The sequence below is a fragment of the Chrysoperla carnea genome, chromosome 5, assembly GCF_905475395.1.
Source record: "Chrysoperla carnea chromosome 5, inChrCarn1.1, whole genome shotgun sequence".
NCBI classification, from domain to species: domain Eukaryota; kingdom Metazoa; phylum Arthropoda; class Insecta; order Neuroptera; family Chrysopidae; genus Chrysoperla; species Chrysoperla carnea.
Window position 1 is genome coordinate 16,897,135 of NC_058341.1, and position 23,440 is coordinate 16,920,574.

At 28.2% G+C, this 23,440-nt stretch overlaps 4 protein-coding genes and 1 long non-coding RNA gene across 5 annotated transcripts; 2 read left to right on the top strand and 3 right to left on the bottom strand.

Annotated features, from left to right (window-relative positions):
* The first annotated feature begins 1,197 nt into the window (after positions 1–1,197).
* Positions 1,198–6,107, top strand: LOC123300013. The gene is made up of 4 exons (XR_006535363.1): positions 1,198–1,476; positions 3,782–3,898; positions 5,596–5,734; positions 5,821–6,107. It is a non-coding gene; the product is annotated as an uncharacterized LOC123300013 (long non-coding RNA).
* A 2,169-nt stretch (positions 6,108–8,276) lies between these two features.
* LOC123300577 (zinc finger protein 271-like) lies at positions 8,277–11,653 on the bottom strand. Its single transcript, XM_044883168.1, has 5 exons — positions 11,572–11,653; positions 11,381–11,472; positions 10,028–10,849; positions 9,692–9,820; positions 8,277–8,324 (listed from the first exon to the last, which is right to left on the bottom strand). Exons 1-5 carry the CDS (start codon positions 11,651–11,653, stop codon positions 8,277–8,279), a joined length of 1,173 nt encoding a protein of 390 aa, XP_044739103.1.
* A 505-nt stretch (positions 11,654–12,158) lies between these two features.
* On the top strand, positions 12,159–14,856 carry LOC123300578 (RNA-binding protein 28). Its single transcript, XM_044883169.1, has 3 exons — positions 12,159–13,077; positions 13,736–13,904; positions 14,000–14,856. The coding sequence occupies exons 1-3, from the start codon at positions 12,286–12,288 to the stop codon at positions 14,854–14,856; spliced, it is 1,818 nt and encodes a 605-aa protein (XP_044739104.1). The 5' UTR covers positions 12,159–12,285.
* A 443-nt stretch (positions 14,857–15,299) lies between these two features.
* On the bottom strand, positions 15,300–17,373 carry LOC123300580 (inositol polyphosphate multikinase). The gene is made up of 5 exons (XM_044883172.1): positions 17,107–17,373; positions 16,752–17,041; positions 16,547–16,682; positions 15,363–15,897; positions 15,300–15,315 (listed from the first exon to the last, which is right to left on the bottom strand). The coding sequence occupies exons 1-5, from the start codon at positions 17,186–17,188 to the stop codon at positions 15,300–15,302; spliced, it is 1,059 nt and encodes a 352-aa protein (XP_044739107.1). The 5' UTR covers positions 17,189–17,373.
* An 800-nt stretch (positions 17,374–18,173) lies between these two features.
* On the bottom strand, positions 18,174–20,849 carry LOC123299993 (SPARC-like protein 1). Its single transcript, XM_044882442.1, has 3 exons — positions 20,643–20,849; positions 18,682–19,419; positions 18,174–18,338 (listed from the first exon to the last, which is right to left on the bottom strand). Exons 1-3 carry the CDS (start codon positions 20,645–20,647, stop codon positions 18,263–18,265), a joined length of 819 nt encoding a protein of 272 aa, XP_044738377.1. The 5' UTR covers positions 20,648–20,849; the 3' UTR covers positions 18,174–18,262.
* Positions 20,850–23,440: the final 2,591 nt, after the last annotated feature.

A 23,440-nucleotide genomic window follows, 5' to 3' on the forward strand; every position in this document is an offset into this window, starting at 1 on the left:
GCAACATTTCAATTTAATCCGGCCGCTGGATTGAATATACTGAATTTTAGAATACATGCAATATATGTGCTGAACTTTATAATACATGCAATAACTTGATCAGGAAATTTTTTGAAAATTAATTCTGTATAAATATTAATTTTTCTTTCTATCATTTTTTCTTTGTAAATATTATTAATTATTTAATTAAATTTATAAAAAATAAATATAAAATGACCCCAAAAATTGTTTTTTTTATCATTTTTCAAACAATTTTCTGAGATATCAATTGTAAATAACACACTGTACCATGTAAAGTGTTGTGGAGCACTGTATGCGGTATCGTAATTTGTACAGTTAAAGTGCCACAAGCTACATGATAGTATAATAAGAAAAAACAACGTTTTTTAGAGAGAAATTTTTGAAGAATATTTTCCTGACTCGATTGCAAAAGCTCAAATGACTATTATGTTCGATATTCCTTGGACCTTTAAATTCTTGTACCTTACATATCGACATAGATTTTTAAATGGAACTATGACTTTAGAATTTTGATGTTTATACCTCAAATATATAAAGAAAATGATAAAAATATTTAGTTCAAGTATTATTTTAACTACAAAATGCTAGGAAAACCCTCAACAAGGCCTATTTTATATATAGATAATTTTTTTCACCCAAATAGTTAAAACCTATCAGATAGGCAATTTTTTTTACACAAATACATTATAAGTTGTCTAAAAATTTTCAAAGATAAATTTATATTTAATTATAAATCAATACATTTATATATAAATATATATAATTTGTGAAAGTACGGGTCTCGGAAATTCTGTTTAAAAATTAAAAACCTACAATTCTACGCTGACAAACTTTAGTTGTTTATAGTTTAGTTTAGCTGAGAAACTGAAACTCGTTTCATAATTTAAAAATATTTATTTGGACTCGTGCGTTCATACATTTGGACAGTATTTTATCAATTACTATGGTTTTTTAATACTCTTCTATTTTTTTAACGACTATTGTTCGTGTTTTTCTATGCTACCGGTTATCGGGTGGCAAAATGATTGTCCCAATTTCACGTAAATGTTTGCGGCACTAGAACTATTCTGTGTACGTTCCAACTTGAAGTACTGTATAAGCACTCCGTATAATTATTGCTTCATTAAAACAATTTGAGTCTTTAAGTTTTATTGTAATCTTTTATCAGTACTCAGCAATTCAGTATGTGACGGTCAACAGTGATTATCCACTTAAGTTAATTTAAGCAAATAAAGTATATTGTTATAATTCTTCGTATATTCCTGCGGGAACTATTAATCGGAATTAAAACTTTCGTTAAAATTTATAAAAAAATATTCGTAACATGGGTGCGAAATGGCAAGAAATGGATAATTTATTTGGTGCTTTTATACGAAAATTACGAAAATATATTAAAATTCGACGAACAGTTCGAGGGCGGGGATATACAAAATTTTTGTCGGAAGATGAAAGAAGGTAATTTGGATTTTACTATTCACGTTTTTGATCGTATATTATGAGAAAGTTTATGGTTTTATTTGCCTTACATTTAAACATGTAAATATTTACTACCACAGGTTTTATCTTGTCGATATCCGTGTATGACACTTTTATGAAGTGTCTGTCTGTTAGTTTGTTTGTTTAAAATAATTTCGAAAACATAGAAAATCGTCGCTTATATAACAATTTCGCGCAAGTAACATTTGATAGGTTTTCATGAGAGAAAAAAGAGTATGCTAATCATAACTAAAACTAATAGATACCCATTAATGGATTTAGTCCACAAAGAAATATACACTTTCTATTCTGAAAATTAACCCAATCTTGCTTTCGATTTTGATGGGGTTTTCCTGGGTATATTCAATATTTTTATACTCTGTATATGTGGAATATATATGAAGGTATACTAATTTTAGTCCCAAGTTTGTAACGTTTAAAAATACTGATGCTATCAACAAAATTTTGGTATAGGTGTTCATAAAATCACCTAATTAATCCACTTCTTTTAGTCATTATTTGAAAAATGTTATTTAAGTCAATAAAAAGCTATTTTAATAAATATGTTTATCATCAACAAAACATTTACAAGCTATTTATGTTATTAATTGAATTAACAAAAGTAACTTTTGTTTAAAAATAATAATTATTGTTTAATTAATTAATCTTATTACAGTGTCGTAAAAAGGAAGGGAAACAAAGCCAAGCTTATCTTTGGTAGAACAATCACCCGTTTCTCAAGATAATAATAACGTACCGTATATATGCAAACAATTATTTTTATGCTTAGGGAAAGAATTGAATTGTTGCACAACAGCAAACATTTTGCACAAACACAGGTATTGCGGAAAAGTTGTTTGTACAAACGTCTGGTCAAACCGTGCCTAGCTGATTTCTTTTGCGGCTTCTACCCTTCCTAAAATTTTCAAAATTGACTTTTATCGAATTTTATCTACATCCTTAAATTTTTGACTAATTTCGCTCTTCTTGAATACGTATTCGTTACCATGGTACGCACATCACAATGATATCTTATTTTTGAAGTCAAAAAGACTAACTAATTCCAACTTCTATAAGTGCTCTTTTTTGAACTCAGAAAAAAGATCTCTTTGAGAATATTTAAAGATGTTTTGTTTTACTCTTGAAGCGCCACATTGGACGTCCTGAAGACGTCTTACAGACATCATTCCGTAAAAAATTACGACGTCCAAATCCTAAATAAGAGTTCATCAAGAACCTTTAAAGACATTTTGCTTACTGGGCAGCGCTTACCAGTGAGGGACACAATATTTAGCCCCTAAAAATAAAATACTTTGTACGCCTCTGACTAAGTACGAATGCGATTAATTAGTCAGTGTCACTTAAGATTAAAAGCATTAAAACAAATGATAACAAGCGACTTTTTGATTAAAAAAAATGGAAAATTTAATTGATTGACAAACTATAATAATTTGTTTTGATAATTTTGGGACTGATTAAAAAAAAAATTTCACACTTCAAATAATTAGCTGAAAAATTATTAGGGCCAAGGACCCGTTTGCATTTTGGCAATAGAGGTGGAATGATCTATGACGTTTTACATTATACGTAAATGAGAGATAAAGATATTTTTATTATTTGAAAAAAATATATAAAAATAAATTTCTTGGGGGTATCACACGAGATGTTAATAAATACGCGTGACCTTTTATCCTTTTTTTGAAATAATAAATAATATTGAGTAATATTTTGAAATATGTTTCAAAAATAGAACTTAAATCTCTGATAGTAAAAAAATCCCCCTAAGTCCATCAAAATATCTTCAGTAAATTGTTAAGGAATTAATAATACATTAAGGAGGAATTAAGGAACAAATGAGGCGGGATGCCTAAACTTTCTATGATGAGATTTTTAGACGCAAACTGCTTCAGTTTTGTCTTATTAATTGTACCGGAAACTTGATAAGCATTTGTAAGAATAAATACAAAGGCTTTAGTTGATGTCAAGCGCAAACTTTCTGCCAAATTTCATTGTGGCAATGACCAAGGAGAGATTCTTTTACGTTTAGGGCAATTCCGTTTATGGCAGCCTTTTCTTTGTTTCGCCTTCTTTACAGCAGTTGTATTATTCAGTGACAGGTGATTTAGATTCTTGAATTCTTTTCAAACGCCGAATGAATTAGGACGGTACTGCTTAAAACAATCTTTCAGGCTTTTCTGCCCTGGGTTTTGACATTGAAGTTAACGACTCGGCTCCAATTAAACGAATAATGTTTTTGATTAATCTGTACATATTTTTGTTTCAGAGTAATTGATGATTTTTATACAAGTGAACAAAGGAATACTCTTCGAAAATTTATTCCATACGGTCATACATTCGGATACGATTAGATTATACAACGTACAAAAATTTATTTTATAAGGTGAGTAAAGGTCACGGAATTTTTATATTCCAAAAATAGCAATGCACATTTTCTTTATCTCTGTGTGGAACGTAAAAATTTATTTGAATTGAACTTAATGATGTGTAACAGATTAAAAAAGATTAAAAATTACTTCCGATGCTGATGAATTCACATTTTCAAAAACGCATAAGTTTCAGATGATTAAAATTATCATTGATGTAATAACATTTGATAGATAGAATTTTCAATTTTATTTTCTTTAAAGTAATGATTATTCCAAAATTGCAAACTTTTCGGCAATATTAATTTTAAAAAATTATCAAGAAAGGTTAATAATAAGTAGGGCTGGAGATAGAGATTCGTTATTCAGATTTCAATGCGGTTTCTTGTTAATGATAATTTTTCTATAATACCATATTCCGTGGGGTTTGGGAGCCTAGGATACGTCCTAGTCTAGTACTCGAGCCTGGTTTCAGAGCGCAACATTATTTTTGGGTCTTCGAGACGCTACTATTTATTAAAAGAAACCTTTTTAGGTAATGTAGCCAAAGAAATAAAATGACCTGAATTTAGTAGTTTGGTACGTTTGTTTTGTTAAAAATGGTAAATGTTTCAGTGTGATTAGAGATCGTCGAATGAGAGTTTGGCACTCTGGAATTCACTTTTTAAATAGATCTGCCATACTTCAGCTGTTCCAAATTCAGGGAAATATTTTTAAAAAAATTCCAACCAATAGTTTTCATAACAATGATTATAAATTTGATTAGACTTTATAATCACTCTTTATAAGATTCTTTATAGTTTATTTTTATCAATTGCAGTTGACCTCAATTATAATTTTAATATAATTATTTCCAATTTAAATCAAATTACAGGTCAATATTGATAACAGGCCTCTAAACATTTTTTCTAAACTATAATTAAGCGACTCATTCATAAATCAATAGACTTTTATAAAAAATTGAAAATTATTCTTTAATGAGAATATTTGATAAATGTCGTCTATCTGTAACTTCAATTAAAACTATATTTATCAATTTAATTTCAGCTATCTTACGTCAAAACAATTAACCGCTAATTTGTTAGAATTTTTTCATTTCGGATAGTTAGTCAGAAATCTCTCCAATTTGGATAACAGTACGTAAGGATTTGACCCAAAAAAAAAAAAAAAAACAAAAAACAAAAAAACAAAAATTCAGCTCATTTGGCGATTAGGTGAGTAATTTATCCAAAACGATATCATTCTGGACAATACCATAGAAAATACTGACCCAATCATTGAACGAACTCGATTTTTGTATTTTTGGGTCAAAATTACTATATTTAACCAGTTTTATCAAATTCCCAAACATAGAAAGGTTTGTGATTTATACTAAGGAATATTCCCAAAAAAAATTGATTTTTTTTAAAATCAATTTCAAGAAAATTCAGTACAAAAGGTAATTTTGACCAAAAAATTACAAAAATTGGGTTTATTTGATGATATTTGGATGTATATAATTTCTGATCGATTATCTCGGATCGATTTCTGTCTATATGTTCAATATTTGTCTACAAGTAAAATAAATTGGATTGTAATTACTCTAAAAAATAAAAAAACTGAAACCCGATGAAATCGTAAAAAATTACGTGCCAGTAAAATCGCACATATAAGAAAAGTTTTCGATATCCAAATAATTTTTTGCAATTATAATATTATAATTTTTCTGTTTCAGATTATTATTATAAAAAATTGTTTTTATATAAATTTTAACGCGAAGTATTTTGATGTTAAAAGCATGGATTCCATTACTGAAATTATTCAATCAAGATTATTGGTAGCTCATCGTAGAATGAAGTCGGAATATGTTTGAGGTACAGCTAGCTACCTATTAAGTTTTTTTTTTTCTTTTTTCTTTGCATTTTTACTAAAATTTTATTTTTATTTTTTTTTATTTTAGATTTTCCGCTCATTGGCAGTCTATCGTTAATCTAATTGAACAAAAATAATTTTGCAACTCTATTCTGAAAGAATGAAAAATTTTTTAAGCCTGTGTCTAGACAAAGACGCATTTCCAAACATCATTTAAATTAATGGAATCCTATTGCTTAAAGTTGTTCATATTAAAGCTCTCTATTAAAGTTTAAGACTGATTATAGATATAAGTTGTTGTTTTATCTTTTATTAATTTATGTAAATAGTTTATCTTTTGGATATGATGCATATCCTATTAAATTTTAAGAGAAAATGATAAAAAATTTGTTAAATAAATATGTCAATAAAAATATTGTGATGTTTATTACTTCTTAGAAGAGAGATTTGACGTCATTAAGTAATTTTAATTAGAATTAAACGTTTTTAATTGCAACGCATTAAAGCAAATAATATTTGGTTATCACAACCGGACCTTATGAAAATTTATGAGTGCTCCTGCCATGTTCTCATGATTGACCCATATAGTATCAGAAAATAATTTAGGAATAATAAAAAAGATTTGAAATACGAAATAATATGAATTTTGTAAGAAAACATGGAAATTTTCCTTGTTTTAAAAGTTTCTACCATAATCGAAAGTACGAAGGAGGATATCGAAAATTTATAAGACTAATGGTCCGGAAAATGGAATAAAGAATATTTCAATATGTTACTTAAGCGGTCTACTCGCAAATTTTAGTTAACATTGAAATACTTTTTAATCGGCCCCTTGGAGTCAGATATGTTAACAAGATGTGTCTCACAGCCAAATACCTCTCTTGGAAATCCTATACTTATGTAACCTAACCCGCGTGGGACGACTACTTTTTTACTCTCTTCTTCGGGAACCTATGTTTGATATAATTATAATAATATTTAAAAATTATGGAAACATAAGGGAGACAACCTAAATCATACTCATGAGTATTCATTCCTAGGTTGGAGGTAGCGTTAAAATTCCGTTTAATAATTTTATATGGGAATAATCTTTAATAAGGGCGATCAGATACCCGTTCATTTTGGATTATTGCTGTTTTTTCTACTGTTTTTGTATTAAAAAAACTTTGCAGCGCATATTAAAACACCTGCGTATTGAAATTAACTTTAAAATTGAGTAAAACCATTAATTAGGAATTCTCTAAATTGAACTTTTCAAATTATTATAAATTAAAGTTTTTATTATTCCCTGGCATAATATTCCCAAAAAAGAACTGCAGTATCTGATATTCATCATTTCATTTATTAAATTTTAAATTAAGCTGAGTAACCTGGTTCGTATCCTGGTGTAGAAAATATTTTTACTTCTAAATAATTGAATTTTTCCAGTTGTTTAAATTTTCCACTCTTTTTATAGTTAAACCCGCCCTCTTGTCATAAATCATGTCAATTATATATATGTCATAAATCACTATTCTTTCAGGGGGTGGGAACTTAAATAATCATAAATATTCTTTAAAATCATAAATCATTTTTGAATAGGAAAATATTTAATAAGGTTTATCTCACTCATATTCTCCTATTACAAAATATTAAATTTTGATGTTCTAAAATTAAAAAATAGCTTGGTTACGCTAAAATTTGATACTTTTTTAATAGGAGAACATGTCCTATAGCTTACCTCTATCATATTCTCCTATTACAAAATATTAAAAAAATACTTATTTTGCTTGCTTTTTGTTGTTTGTTAAAATTTACGTTAAATGAAATTTTAGAAGATTTTGTAATAGGAGAACATGATATTTCACAAAAAAAAAAGGAATTATTTTGTTCCCACTTTCTTAATTATATCATAAATCACTCTTCTGTCAGGGGTGGGAATTAAAATAATATAAATCTTACTTATTTGTCGCTTATGGTTCTCCATAATAATTATCTAAAAAAGTGCCAATTTCTCGGGATAATAACTTATTTAATTAAAAATTTATTCGAGACAATACTAAATACGAACCGCGGTTTTCTATAACCAAACCCGACTATGCTAACCACTACCCCATCTTTGACATATTATCGCGGTATCAATAATGTTATATATAAAGCTTTTACTCACCTTTTTCTAATAAACTTATTTTCTTAAACTTACTTACCTGTGAATAATTAATTGTTATTTCATAAAATAAGAAAAAAAGTAATTATGTTAGTCCCACCTTCCTACTTATGTCATAAATCAATCTTATGTCAAGGGGTGTGAATTAAAATAACATAAAATATACTCTCTTACTTAATTAATAAAAAAAATGTCGGGGCAAAGCTAGATACGAACCGACGCGACGTGCTTTGTAACCGGAGACGACTGATCTAGCCACTACTCCACTTTGGAAATATTAAGTTGATCAATAATATACTATATATAACTTTTATTCAACTTTTTACTATAAACTTATTTTCTTAAACTTAGTATTTATTTCCTTTTACTGACCTTTTTGCATTTAACTCATATTAAACTTACCCATTATGAATTTCTTTTTCCTTACCTTTTTTCAATAAACTTACCTATAAATGAATAATTATAGTAATATTTTGTTAAAAATGTAGGTTCTGTTTGATATTCCTGAAATCGATGTAAAGGATAAAAGATAAAGGTAGGTATAATATTGAATATTAATAATTAAACCAGAAAAATTGATAAAAACAATATTTTATTATATATATTTATTTGTACATTCCTTGTAGATATAAATCTGTTCTGGAAGTCAGAATATTTAATTTGAAATTCAGAAAAAGAATATGTAAAGTAAAACTATCTCTGAAAATATCAAATAAATTATTAATCAATCATTTAATGACAGTAAATGGTAATTGATTGAGACTCTTTCGGAAGAAATATTCTGACTTCCAGAACAGATTTATATTGCACAAGGGATATTTCACCCAAAATAAATATGAATGAATAATAATGGTTATTTTAAACAGTATAAAATTATTTTTCGGGATAACGTTTTCATTTTTTCTAAATTTTCAATAATTTTATCCTGAATTTTTTTAACAGTTCTTTGTTAAATTTTATTTTGAATTTCCTTGGTGGAAAAAATATTTGAAAAAAAGATAAGTCTTAGGAAGCTCTGAAAAAGTCTTAGAAACTTTAAAAAAATATTAAGAACTCTGAATTAGACTAGTACAAAAACGTTGAGAAATTCAAAGTTCCTAAGACTTTTTCATAATTTCTTATTCTTTCGTCAAATATTTTTTCCACCAGGGTTTGTTGAACATGTTCTCCTAATATAAATATTTAAAAGAAAATTCATTAATAATTTTATAACATTTTGCAACAAGAGCATTAATTAAATAACGGCGATGTAATTTTTTTACAAATTTGTTTCTACTTTTTATCGATTGTGAATACGTTTATGTCTAACTAAATGCGATGATGTAGTAAATGTTTTATTACAAACATCACATGAAAATGGTTTTTCTCCGCTGTGAATACGTTTATGTGTAACTAAATGCGTTGATGAAGTAAATCTTTTATCACAAATATCACATGACAATGGTTTTGCTCCACTATGAAACCGTTTATGTACAACTAAATCACTTTGCCAAGTAAATGTTTTATTACAAACATCACATGAAAATGGTTTCTCTCCGGTGTGAATACGTTTATGTCTAACTAAATCACCTCTCTGAGTAAATGATTTATTACAAACATCACATGAAAATGGTTTTTCTCCGCTGTGAATACGTTTATGTGTAACTAAATGCGTTGATGAAGTAAATCTTTTATCACAAACATCACATGAAAATGGTTTTTCTCCGCTGTGAATACGTTTATGTTTAACTAAAACACTTTTATCAGTAAATGTTTTATTACAAACATCACATGAAAATGGTTTTTCTCCGCTGTGAATACGTTTATGTCTAACTAAATGCGATGATGTAGTAAATGTTTTATTACAAACATCACATGAAAATGGTTTTTCTCCGCTGTGAATACGTTTATGTGTAACTAAATGCGTTGATGAAGTAAATCTTTTATCACAAACATCACATGAAAATGGTTTTTCTCCGCTGTGAATACGTTTATGTTTAACTAAAACACTTTTATCAGTAAATGTTTTATTACAAACATCACATGAAAATGGTTTTTCTCCGCTGTGAATACGTTTATGTTTAACTAAAACACTTTTATCAGTAAATGTTTTATTACAAACATCACATGAAAATGGTTTTTCTCCGCTGTGAATACGTTTATGTTTAACTAAAACACTTTTATCAGTAAATGTTTTATTACAAACATCACATGAAAATGGTTTCTCTCCGGTGTGAATACGTTTATGTCTAACTAAATCACCTCTCTGAGTAAATGATTTATTACAAACATCACATGAAAATGGTTTTTCTCCGCTGTGAATACGTTTATGTGTAACTAAATGCGTTGATGAAGTAAATCTTTTATCACAAACATCACATGAAAATGGTTTTTCTCCGCTGTGAATACGTTTATGTTTAACTAAAACACTTTTATCAGTAAATGTTTTATTACAAACATCACATGAAAATGGTTTTTCTCCGCTGTGAATACGTTTATGTGTAACTAAATGCGTTGATGAAGTAAATCTTTTATCACAAACATCACATGAAAATGGTTTTTCTCCGCTGTGAATACGTTTATGTCTAACTAAATGCGATGATGTAGTAAATGTTTTATTACAAACATCACATGAAAATGGTTTTTCTCCGCTGTGAATACGTTTATGTGTAACTAAATGCGTTGATGAAGTAAATCTTTTATCACAAATATCACATGAAAATGGTTTTGCTCCACTATGAAACCTTTTATGTACAACTAAATCACTTTGCCAAGTAAATGTTTTATTACAAACATCACATGAAAATGGTTTCTCTCCACTATGAATCTTTTTATGTAAAACTAAATGATGTTGTTGAGTAAATGTTTTATTACAACTTTCACATGAAAATGGTTTCTCTCCGGTGTGAATACGTTTATGTCTAACTAAGGAAGTTCGCCGAGTAAATCGTTTATTACAAATATCACATGCAAATGGTTTCTCTCCGGTGTGAATACGTTTATGTTTAAGTAAATTACCTTTCTCATTAAATGTTTTATTACAAACATCACATGAAAATGGCTTTTCTCCGCTGTGAATACGTTTATGTAAAACTAAATTACTTTTCTGAGTAAATGTTTTATTACAAACATCACATGAAAATGGCTTTTCTCCGCTGTGAATACGTTTATGTTTAAGTAAATTACCTTTCTCATTAAATGTTTTATTACAAACATCACATGAAAATGGCTTTTCTCCGGTGTGAATACGTTTATGTTTAAGTAAATTACCTTTCTCATTAAATGTTTTATTACAAATATCACATGCAAATGGTTTTTCTTTACTGTGAATAAGTTTATGTTTAACTAAATTACTTTTCTCATTAAATGTTTTATTACAAATATCACATACAAATGGTTTTTCTTCTAAATCAGTTTCATCTAATATTTCATCTTTAATAATTAGTTCTGTATGTAATTCTTTTTCAAGTTTAATATTTTCATAATTAATTGTGTACAATTGTTTATCATTTTCATCACTCACAAGTTCATGTTTTACACTCACAACACTATCACTATCATTGCTGCCTTCTTCCTTTATTTTAATGTGTCCACCTTCCATTAAAATAGTTTCATCTAATATTTCATTTTTAATAATTAGTTCTGTATGTAATTCTTTTTCAAGTTTAATATTTTCATAATTAATTGTGTACAATTGTTTATCATTTTCATCACTCACAAGTTCATGTTTTACACTCACAACACTATCACTATCATTGCTGCCTTCTTCTTTATTTGTAATTTGTCCACCTTCCATTAAAATAGTTTCATCTAATATTTCATTTTTAATAATTAGTTCTGTATGTAATTCTTTTTCAACTTTAATATTATCTTTATTAATAAACAAATAATTATTTGTATCAAAAAATGAATTATTTGCCATTTTGTTTAATATTTAATATTATTATCACGAAAATTTATTTATCAAAAAGCTTATAAAGTGGTAAATATATGCGTTAGATCGCGAACCTTACAGAAGTCAGGTTGTTTTTCATATATTTAAAATAATTGTAATTGGTTAGTACAACATAATGAGTGGATTGATGCGTTAACGTAGTAAAGCCTTTATACAAATTTACGTAATTTTTTAACATTTAATGTCTTTTTTAATCAAATATTACAATAAAAGGTGAGAGTTGAAGCAATTTTGCCGAAGATTCAAAATGATATAAAGCTGCATCGCCATTAAGAGCCATTTTTTAGGGACCATTCTACAAAACATTTACTTGTCAAACTTCAAATATTTCACATGTCTTATTGTCTTTATCATCATCAAGCATGGAATGTTTTTGAAATAAACTATGCAGTTAATCTTGGTATATTTGTTTATATTTAAAGTAAAAAAAGTTAATTTTATATAAATCGACAGGAAATTGTTAATATATCAAAATGGTGAATACAAATTTAGAAAATGCAGACAGCGAGAAACTTGATAAACCAACTAAAGGAATAAATCGAAAAGCTAGGTTAATTGTACGAAATCTCTCATTTAAGACAACCGAGAAAAAATTACGTGAATATTTTGGGCAGTATGGAGAAGTGGATGAAGTGCAATTATTAAAAAAACCCGATGGAAAACTAAAAGGATGTGCTTTCATACAATATCGTGCCACACAAATGGCAGCAAAAGCTTTGTACAATACAAATGGAAAATTGTTCTTAGAACGTGAAATTGTTACAGATTGGGCTGTACCTAAAAATAAATATGTGCAACAAATTGAACAACCTGTGGAAGTTAAAGAGGAAGATCTTTCTGATAGTGAAAATACGGCAGAAAATAGTGAAATAAAAGTTGAAGCTGAAGTTATAGAAGAGTCCGAAATTAAAAACGAAGATAAGAAAGATTTCAAGCCAACTGCATCTGAAATCACAGATAAAACATTTGAAGTAGAATCGGATGAAGCAGAATCCGATGAAGACGCTGAAGCAGAAGATAAAGACTCAGATGCAGACGATAAAAGTGAAATTAAATCGGAAACTACAAATGATGGGAAAAGGCCTAAAGTGTTTTCAAACGATGTGACTGAGGGGAAAACAGTTTTTGTTAAAAATTTACCGTTTAGTGCTACAAATGAAGATTTAAAACAATGTATGCTTCAATTTGGAAGAGTATATTATGCTTTAATATGTAAAGATAAATTTACGGAACACTCAAAGGGAACAGGATTTGTTAAATTTGTGGTAAGTAATTCAGAAACCGATTAAATTCCAAGATTTTAAATTCGTAAAATTTAAAAATAGTTATTATTAAATTTTGAGTGCGATTATCGTCAAAATTCATTTGATATCTTGTTACTAATACTAAAAAGGCCAATCATAGATGGAGGGAAGAACGTACTTGTGGTACTACAAGACAGATATGGTCTGAGTACAATCGCAGGCGTTCCGAAGTTCTGATATCACTTCCAAGGGCCTCTGTTCGCAAAGTTGTTGCGGCTATCACAGGACACTGGCTGGGCGGCAAGCATGCTGAACGCTTAGGCCTGGCAGTGTATCACGACTACTGCAGGGGCTGTCACAGTGATGACGAGGAGGAGACAATGTCTCATCTTCTCTGTCACTGCCCAGCTCTTGTCATGAGGAGATGGACTTACTTGAGCCAGCCTCTCTTTGACGACCTCTCCGACCTAAATTCAGTCGACGTCAAAGCCCTCCTGCTGTTCTTAAACAGCTCCAAATGGTTCATGGAATAGTGGCCGGGGATGGGCCAACCCATTTACGGTATCACAACGGACCCTATGGTCTAAGTGTGTCCCACCCCAGGACAGCCACTCTAATCTAACCTAACCTACTAATACTAAGCTTAATTTTCGAGTTAAATTTGTTTTCATCTTTATAGGAGAAGGAAGCAGCGGATCAATGTTTACAAGCTGGAACTGAATTAACTTTACTAGGAAATATTTTGGATTGTCATCCAGCATTGGACAAAAAAGTTATAACACAAAAAGCGACCAGTAAAGATACTAAAATTCGAGACACAAGAAATTTATACTTAATTAAGGAAGGAGGTAGGCTATTTTTTTAATTTTATATCACGGAAATCTATTGAATTTTAACATTTTCCTTTCAAATAAAATTTTCAATTCTAATTTCTTGTTTACAGTAATTGTAGCCGGTAGTCCAGCCGCTAAGGGTGTATCAAAGTCAGACATGGAAAAACGATTAAAATTAGAGCAATGGAAAACACAAATATTAAAAAATTTACACATGTTTGTCTCAAAAAATCGATTAGTCGTTCATAATGTGCCAGAATCTTGGGATGATTCGAAATTAAGACAATTATTCTTAAAACATGGTGGTACCAAACCAGAAATTCTTGAAGCCAGAATTATGCGTGACTTACGAAATGTCGATAATAAAGGTGTGGGTCAATCAAAAGGACACGGTTTTATAACATTTAAAAATCATGAAAATGCGCTTCATGCATTACGATCGTTAAACAATAATCCAAATATTTTCACACCTGCAACTCGACCAATTGTAGCATTTTCTATAGAAAATAAATTAATGGTTAATGCAAAACAACGTCGATTGGAAAAATCCCGACAAAAGAATCCCCTTTGTAAACAATTTAACTACGAAGATAATGGTAAAAATCAAAATAAACAGGATCGAGGTGTTAAACGAAAATTCCCCTTCAAAGAAGATCGTAACGAAAATAATAATGAAAAAAATAGTAAACGAGAATATACAGGAATTACATCAAAACCGGGTATGTCAAAATTGCGATCCAAATTTAAGTTAAGAGCACAAGCACAAGTTCATCATGAAACATTGAAAAAAGAAAAATCGTTAAAACGAAAGAAATTACAATTGTTAACACAAAAACAACCAATAAGACAACCGAAACAGAAAATGAATAAACGAAAACAGGAGAAAGATGATTTTTCTAAACTTGTAAATAAATATAAATCTACGCTGACTGCAAATGTTGTAAAGAAAAGTAAATGGTATGAATAAAAATAAAAATTTATTTTTTTATTCGAATATTTTGATTTTAAATTAAAAATCCTTTCAATTGAATATCTAAGAATCCTTGAACACTTTGTATTATTGATCCATTTTCCATAGAAATGATTTTCAGCTATCGTGTAGTAAAACGAATCGAAAATATTTAAAGAATAGTTTTGGACAGCCCCGGAACTTCAATAGGGTAACCGGGGCAATAGGACCCGACGAAAATATTATCGATCCATTTTCCACAGAAATGATTTTCAGCTATCGTGTAGTAAAACAAATCGAAAATGCCCCGACGAAAATAATGTTTCAAAATCATACGTATTTAAGGATTTTTAGGAATTTTCTTAAGTAATAAGGCAATGGTGATTAGAAGGATTTAGAAAAGCAACATTTTTTTAACGAAAAAAAGTCAATAACACTTGTATATTTCAAAAAACAAAATTTTAAAGCAATTTATCACTCTTAAGAAAACTTAATTAGAATTTTTTATAAAAGATTCGATAAACAAATTTTCAACAATTTTAACAAGATTACTAAACCCTTCCAAATAATTTTCATCACATTGGCGGCCATTTCCCGTGGGAAACACATGAGCAAAATCAATCATTTTTACTTTAACCCATTGATGTGTTAAATCAATATTCTCAAATCCTGTATTGTCTAAATACTCAAAATATTCATCTTTTAATACTTGTAAATCTTTTGCAATGAAATTTTCTAGATCAAATTGAGTTTCAAAATTAATATGCCATTGTTTTTCATGTTCCACTGTAGTCTTTTTGGGCATTTGATCTAGAAAATATAGTATTCTATGCTTTCGAATAGGTTTTGTCGTTTGATTATTAATATTTTTTCGTTTTTCGGTAATTATATGACATTTTCGTAGTTTCGTTGTATCGTATGCGATTAAAATTGAACTCGAAAATATTAATAATTTTGTTTGTTTTTGCCACCAGAATAAAATACGCCATAATTGTCCCACAATTTGCACCAATAAATGTTGATTAAATGAACGTTGAGCGTTTAAAAATAATTTTATGCCTAAAACAAAATTTTGGTCAAATTTTATCCAATAAACTTCAAGTTGACTGAATCAAAAACTTTAGACCTGTCATGCAATAGGGAATATTCATGAAATTTAAACTTGGTTCAAATATTTTTCTTCCGTAACTTTAATGACTCGACATTTCAACTAAACCATTATTTTAGTAATTAATATCTTTTTGATTACTTAAAATTAATTAATAAAAGTACAAATTCAGTGAGGGCATTTAAAAATTTCTAAAACGGAAATTTAAATTTTTATACGGATGTGACATCATAGTACAGGCTTGTCAAATTTGTTGACATACTGTATGATATTAATTACTTACATTTTATATGGTATTTCGTTAAATTATACTATTCTACGGCTTTTTATTAGAAAATTTAATAATAACGAGTATAAATTCTGTGTTGTAAATTCATTTTTTTAAAGTGTAAATTATACATTGAACTGTCACTAATTGACAGATCACGTACTTATACGTCATCAACAGAGAGCGCCAAAAAACTGCGTTTAAATATCTCAAAATTATAATGTATTTTATATTTTTTACTTTGTTATAACGGTGTAAACAATGAATTAAAAATATAAAAAAATTACATGAATATTCCCTATTCCAATTATGCATAATTTATTGGTACTTACTATCGATAAAAGTATTTTTATTCAAATTTTTCCCATGGTCTTTACCAAATTGTAAAACAATTGATGAATATAAATCATGAACCACAAATCCAGGAAGACTTAGACCCAATTCTTGTTTCGTTTGAGTATATTTTTTCTAAAAAAAAACAAACAAAATATAATAAATTGCATACTTTTTTTTAATCGCTAAAATAAAATTACTTACTTTTTCACCTTCAATTTTTTCAGGTGTTGCATTTAAATCCCATGTTTGTCTACCAATTTTAATATCAATAACATTCGGTTCTTTCATATCGACAGTTAGATTTTCTAATATCATAAATTTTACATAATTATCATTAATTTTAAGCTGCGACGATCCATAATATGCGGGGACCAAATTACGTAATTGGAGTAAAATTGGATCTTTTGTATACTGAAGACTTTCATAGAAAGTGATTTCACTTTCTTTAGTCGCTGGTTTTAATATTTTACCATCGCTTTGTTTTAATATCCCTTCACAAAGAAAAAATCAGTTTTCTTAAAATACGTGAGAGTAAATTATATTTAAAAAAATTTACCTATGGTTTGTTTTCCTTCTTGAAAACAATGTCCAGCAACTTGATTATCCAAAATGGTAAATCCACGAGGTAAAATATTCATATTTAGAAGTTGTTTGAATAAAAATACTTTTAAAAAATATAAATCACAATGTTTTTCATTTTATTGTTATTATAACTAATAGCTTGGAGTTAATAGCTTAATTAATAATTAGCTTCCTTATAAAATACACATTTTTATTCATTTGTTTTGACTGGAATTGTCAAAGCTTCGCATGTCTAACTTCACGTATGTCATTACTCATTTGAATGTTATTCTTTACGTCATAAAACCATCGACCTAATTCCAGTTTTGATCTATTTATAGTACTGCCGTTGCAGATGCTTTAAAAAATATTATTTTCATTATTCGTCAACATATACCATAAAATAAAGTGGTGTGAAATCTAACGATCAATAAAATCAAATAGCAAATAGCCCAAATTGTGGAAAATCGCCCAATAGAAATTTAGGCGCAAGAGACATTCTAAAATCGCCCAATTTATGAAAAAACGCCCAATCTGGCAACCCTGGTTGCCACGGCCACTTTATCTGTCTCTATTCTTTTAAAAAATTCACCCAAGAGTATTTTTATTTCATTGATTCAAAGATTTTATTCTCAGGGGTGAACGTGGAATAGAACCTATGAAATATTAGAAGTTTTCCAAAATATATGCTATTACAGAGGATATTTTTAGTTGGGTGGATACATTTTGCAATTCTTCATAAAATTGGCAGACGAATTTTATAGACATCAATACTGTTACATGCTTTATCTATATATTGTGTACGTCTGTGGAATATGAATCATTTGTTATTTTGTTAGTTTATGAAACTCTTCGTTAGATGTCTCTCTTTAACAAAAATTCCAAAATTTATTTTGGATTAAATTGGGTCTCTGGAATCGCGAATTGGGTCGATTGGGTCTCTGGAATCGCGGTTGCACTGAAAAGTTCCGCCCCTGTATATATAGAAGCTAAGAATAAATAAAGTAATTAACATTTTTATGTAACAATTTTTATTTTAATAAAAAATTTATTTAAAAATTATAATAAATGCATGTATTTATGACTATTTACAATGAGTAAATGGGCACATACAATCTAAAAAATTTATAAATTACTTAAAAATATTATATTTATTCTTCATTAACAACCTCCTCTTGAACTTCTTCTTCTTCTTCAGGTACTTCTGGTTTTGATTTCAAACAAACCCTAAAAATAAAAATGTTTTGAATTAAATATAAATAAATATTAAAGTTTTTTATTTTACGAGTAACGACTTTAAGGTTAAGGCCCAGGTAAGTGTTATACAATTACTGTGTTCAAGCAGATTCACTAATTTATGAAAAAATCAATGATACTCAATATTAAAAAGAAATCAATAGTGATATCTCATACGATTTTGGTTTCATTCCAAATTTAAAACGTGTAAAGCCAATTCGATTACTCTGTACAATGGTAAATGTGACCATTTGCACAAATCTTATAGTTTGTATTTTGTAATATAAAAGAGAGGCAGAATTATCAATTTTCTCTACGAATCACACGTACTTACTTTTCTTGTGTACATTCAACATTTTTTGGTTGATCTTCTACTGCAGGTTCTTCATTAACTTCTTCTTCTACTAAACCTTCTTCCACAGTTTCTGGAACTACAACTTTGGCTTCCTTAGTTTTTTTGGCTTTATTTTCCTTGGTTTTTTGTTTTTTGTCTTTCTTTTTCTGTGGTTTTTCTATTGCAGGTTCCGTTTCTTCAACTGGAGCTTCTTCTTCGGTGGATGGTACTTCGTTAGTTTCAACGGTTTCTTCAACTTTTTTAACTTTCTTTGATTTTTTACCTTCTTCATTTGGACTTACTGAGCGTTTTTGTTTTGATTTGCCTTTTTTTGCTTCAGCTTGGGGTACTACTTCTTCATTAACTTGTTCTACAACCTTTTCTTTCTTATTTTTCTTTGATTTTACCTTTTGGGTCACTTCTTCAACATTTTCAACCACCTTATCTTTTTTATTCTTTTTGGTTTTTACGGCTTCACCTGAGACAGCTTCTTCAAGTTTTTGATCTTTGGTTTTTTTATTCTTTTTATTATCTTTGCCAGTTTTATCTTTTTGTTTTTTCATATTTTTCTCGTTGTTTTTGGAATTTTTATTATATTTTTCATTTTTGGATGATTCTTTACTATAATTTTCGACTTCACCTTTACCTCCTTTTTTACCTTTCTCCTTTTTACCAGCTTCTGCCGTTTCAAATAATACAAAACATACTAAGACTAATAAAGTTACACTTAACCACAATCTAAAACAAAATTAGAATTATAAATTTTAATTCGATTAATTCTTAACATAGAATATAATTTAAAAATATTATTTATGTTTACTAATAATTAAGTGCAAGGTTATATTCTTATAGGCAATTTGCATTTCACATGTGTATTTAAGATAGTATAGCGTTCGTTCAAAGGTAAGTATAATTTAAAATAAACATTTTTATAGGCAATTTGTATTTCATATGTGTGTTTAAGATAGTATAGCGTTCGTTCAAAGGTAAGTATAATTTAAAATAATGAATAAACAATTAAATTATTGATTGATTTGTTCAACTTGCATTTAATTGTCAATGATGAGATTTGAGCCCACAAAATGTTCAACTTTTCCAAATGATAACTAGCGAAATGGGCTTTCTATGATAATATTACGAACATGGAAAGGACACCTCACACGATGATTGTGTTAACAAATAAGGTGCCAAAAAGTTTTTGACTTGAATTTAAATCCCAAAACAAATCCTTTGAATCGTAAACTCAACTGTTGATAAATGTTTAAAAAAGGGCCCATGAGTTTGACACCCCCTTCATGATCTACCTCTTTCTTACTACAAAAAGACAGACCCTTGAGTTAAAGTTTAATCATTAGCTGAATGATATTATTTTAGCAAATAAATATACCTACATCATGCTCTGAGGATATCTATAGCTGTTATGTTTTTTTATACCGAAAGAGTTGAAGACTAAAAATTAAAATTGCAAATATCCTAATAAAGATAAATATTTTGAAAGTCGATTTAAATTTCAATAATTTTTCCGATGATATAAATTATATGAAAATTGAAATGCTAATCCTAAAATCGAATATTGAATCCATTTTCATACAAGATAGCAAAGATTCTTAGGTCCCAAAATTATATATGCACCTCGGATGTCTGGGATAAAACGAGCCTTAACGTTGAATAAGTAGACAATTCAATTCATTCAATTATAAAAAAATTCAAATAAATTAGACATACATTAATATATGAATGGAAATTCCAAATACATCCGTACCGGAAATAGAGTTTGGCACAAATTAAATTCAATTTGATGATCATTACATGCACGTTTTTCCAAAAAAAATAATTCAATAAACAATATCTAACTGCATTTGGTTTTGCACTGATTTAAAACCACGAAAAATGTATTAATCCTATTTATTTCATACACGAGGTAGGATACAGAATTTAAAAAATTGTAATACTATATTTACCTCATTTTGAAGGCTGAATTTGATGATGTATCACTGTCGAAAATAACTACTGTAATGAATTAATTATTGATCAAATATCGATGATGATATAATTACACTACCACCATAAATAATTTTTGTTAAAAATAATATCTAAAAATTCAGTAAACAAGTTTATACTAAAAACAAACACTTCTATCTTTATATTATAAAAACTAACTCTCTGAATAACAGAACACTTGCTTTCGTAATGACTGACTGGAGTGAAAATGAAAAATGGATGTATTTATATAGGTAATAAGTTTTTCATATACAAAGTTTTATTTACATTTTTATTACATATATTTTAATGACGCACATCTAGGTGAAATATGTTATTCAAAGATGATATAGATTTTAGAACTAAAAAACTGACGTGTTCTAACGTTATTGTTGTAAAATTTGTTTATGTTACTTAAAAATTGTATCTATGTATCTGTGTAAATCAAATTGCAATTACGATTCATTAAAAAATTAAGTAAGGGGGTATGTAAATATGCGAGGATTAAATTTAATCTAATTCTCTTGACCGCTATCAATTTAATCGTAATTCATTGTTTCGTTTAAGCAAGTTTGCAATCCGTTTGAAACTTTGTTTAAAAAAAATTGTGATCCTTCGGTATTAAACATCCGCAACTTTACAACTTTCATCAATACCATCGAGCATTCATTGCCAAGATCCCCAGAAAATATTTCCAACTTTTGAAAAAATAAAAATTCTGTTAATTAGACGTGTAGATTCGAGATACCGTTTAAAATATCTCCAAAATATAGATTTTCATATAATGAATTCGGGCAATATTTTAGAAAATTCTCGTTCTAACGGCAAATGTACTCGATTTTTATATTTTTGGGATCCTAATTACTCTATACCGAATTTTATATACAGTTCTATACAAAGAATTTACTGTAGTTTTGAGAAAAATCAAGAAAGAGATAAAACTCAGTACTTTGGGTAAAGTTTACCTAAAGGATTAAAAAAAATGGGTTTATTTGATGACTAGATGCATGGTTTTTGAGACAAAACTCAATGCATAAGGTAACTTTCACCCAAAAAATACCAAATTCAATCCATGATTAGATGCATAATTTCTGAGTATCGTCCAAATGGTCATTTTTCGGATCTCTTTAGGCTATTTGGGTCCATTTTTTGAGATATTCATGACTTGTGGGTTGTACTTGCTCTAGGAAATTAAAAAATGAAATATTTCTATGGGTTTCAATCAAAATTACAGGTCAAAAGTGTGGTTTCAGAGATAGTTATAGAATAATTTATTAGGAGCTATATACTCCTAATTTTCATCGATTGATTAATGATTGTCTTTAGACCACTGAACCCTAAAAATATCATACTCATATTGTATAAGATGTACAAAATCTAGAGGTTCATGAGTCCAAAATGTGAATTAATACATAATTTGATTAAATATTTCATTTAATCTCTCTTTTGAGATAATATTATTTCAGTGTAATTTATAACATTTTTAAGTAAAAATTTTCGAGATTTTCTTGAGAACATCTTCCTTATCGAGTCTATCATTTTGAAAAGAGTATTTAATTATAGTTCCTCGAAGAAATTCATATTCCCTATGAAAAGGTTTACAAGACAGATAATGGAAAAAGTTCTCTCATTTCTGGAAAAAGATTGATTTTTTTCCTGAACAATTTACATTTTTACTGATGTGGCTTATTGACTGATTCAAATGCAATTCAGTAAATAACAATGTTGTTGAAGATATCGATTATCCTTCCATATTCTGAATGACGCCAGTTTGGTAAATATTTGTAAATGTAAACAAATTATAAAAAAAAAAAAAAATTTAATTTATCATTAACTTCCACTGATTATGATTAATATAATTTATTTGTTTAAATTCTTTTGCACTTAAAACTAGATTATGTACATGATAATTTACAATATATTCAAGATAACAATAGAAGGGACACGTATATGTTTTTCTAATTTTTATTTTTGAGTACTTTACTTACCATTATCATTTAATTTAAATAAATATTAAAAAAAAAATTTATATAATATTTATATTAAAATATAGAATATTAAAATAATTTTTTAATGTAAATAATTACGTGGTATTTATGAAATAAATAATAAATAATGGAGATTCATCTGAAACTACAACGTTAGTTCTATGTTAGTTTTACTACGATCAAGGAGCTGGTACATTTAAACTAAAAATAATCTGATCCATCTTATTTTGCCAGTCCTTCTATTCTCATATATATTTTCGCTTCCACCAAAATATACATTTCCCATCGCTTCTACCATAACATACATTTCAGTTACGGCATAGTTTATCGTTTGCTATGTCCAATTGTCCAATTTGAAATTAACTGATTTACTCATGTGTGAATTTGAACTTTTTTCATGGGCCTTATAGCTACAAAATCTCAAGACACCGCCAATTATCCCAGCGAAATAGAGGGTTTCATATAGATTTTTGGGCAATACCCGAATTTTGTTGTTGAACATGAATCCGATTTTTTGTATTTTTGCGTCAAAATAACTAATCCATTTTTATATCAAGTTTTATCACAGCCAAAAACGATATTTTCAAAAGGTACTAGAGATTTTTTTTTCAACAATCGCGATAAAACTCAGTGTAAAAGGTTATTTTTATCAACAAATTTAAAATATCGGGTTTATTTGATGATTGGATATTTAGTTTCATGAGATATTGTCCAAAATTCCATATACGAAGAGCGATTTCTTGGATTGATTTCAAGCAAATTTTTATAGAAAAATTCTTTTCTAAATGTTA

Excerpts from the sequence above, each read along its gene's own strand:
- LOC123299993 (XM_044882442.1), bottom strand. Across the intron at positions 18,339-18,681 it reads GTTGAATGTACACAAGAAAA|GGTTTGTTTGAAATCAAAAC; the intron begins GTAAGTACGTGT and ends TTTTATTTTTAG.
- LOC123300577 (XM_044883168.1), bottom strand. The coding sequence starts at position 11,653 with ATGGAAGGTGGACAAATTACAAATAAAGAAGAAGGCAGCAATGATAGT. Across the intron at positions 11,473-11,571 it reads TGTAAAACATGAACTTGTGA|ATGAAACTATTTTAATGGAA; the intron begins GTGATGAAAATG and ends ATGAAATATTAG. Across the intron at positions 9,821-10,027 it reads TTACTGATAAAAGTGTTTTA|TCATGTGATGTTTGTGATAA; the intron begins GTTAAACATAAA and ends GAAAAACCATTT.
- LOC123300580 (XM_044883172.1), bottom strand. The coding sequence starts at position 17,188 with ATGAATATTTTACCTCGTGGATTTACCATTTTGGATAATCAAGTTGCT. Across the intron at positions 17,042-17,106 it reads AGAAGGAAAACAAACCATAG|GGATATTAAAACAAAGCGAT; the intron begins GTAAATTTTTTT and ends TTCTTTGTGAAG. Across the intron at positions 16,683-16,751 it reads AAAAAATTGAAGGTGAAAAA|AAAAAATATACTCAAACGAA; the intron begins GTAAGTAATTTT and ends GTTTTTTTTTAG.
- LOC123300578 (XM_044883169.1), top strand. The coding sequence starts at position 12,286 with ATGGTGAATACAAATTTAGAAAATGCAGACAGCGAGAAACTTGATAAA. Across the intron at positions 13,078-13,735 it reads CAGGATTTGTTAAATTTGTG|GAGAAGGAAGCAGCGGATCA; the intron begins GTAAGTAATTCA and ends TCATCTTTATAG. Across the intron at positions 13,905-13,999 it reads ATACTTAATTAAGGAAGGAG|TAATTGTAGCCGGTAGTCCA; the intron begins GTAGGCTATTTT and ends TCTTGTTTACAG.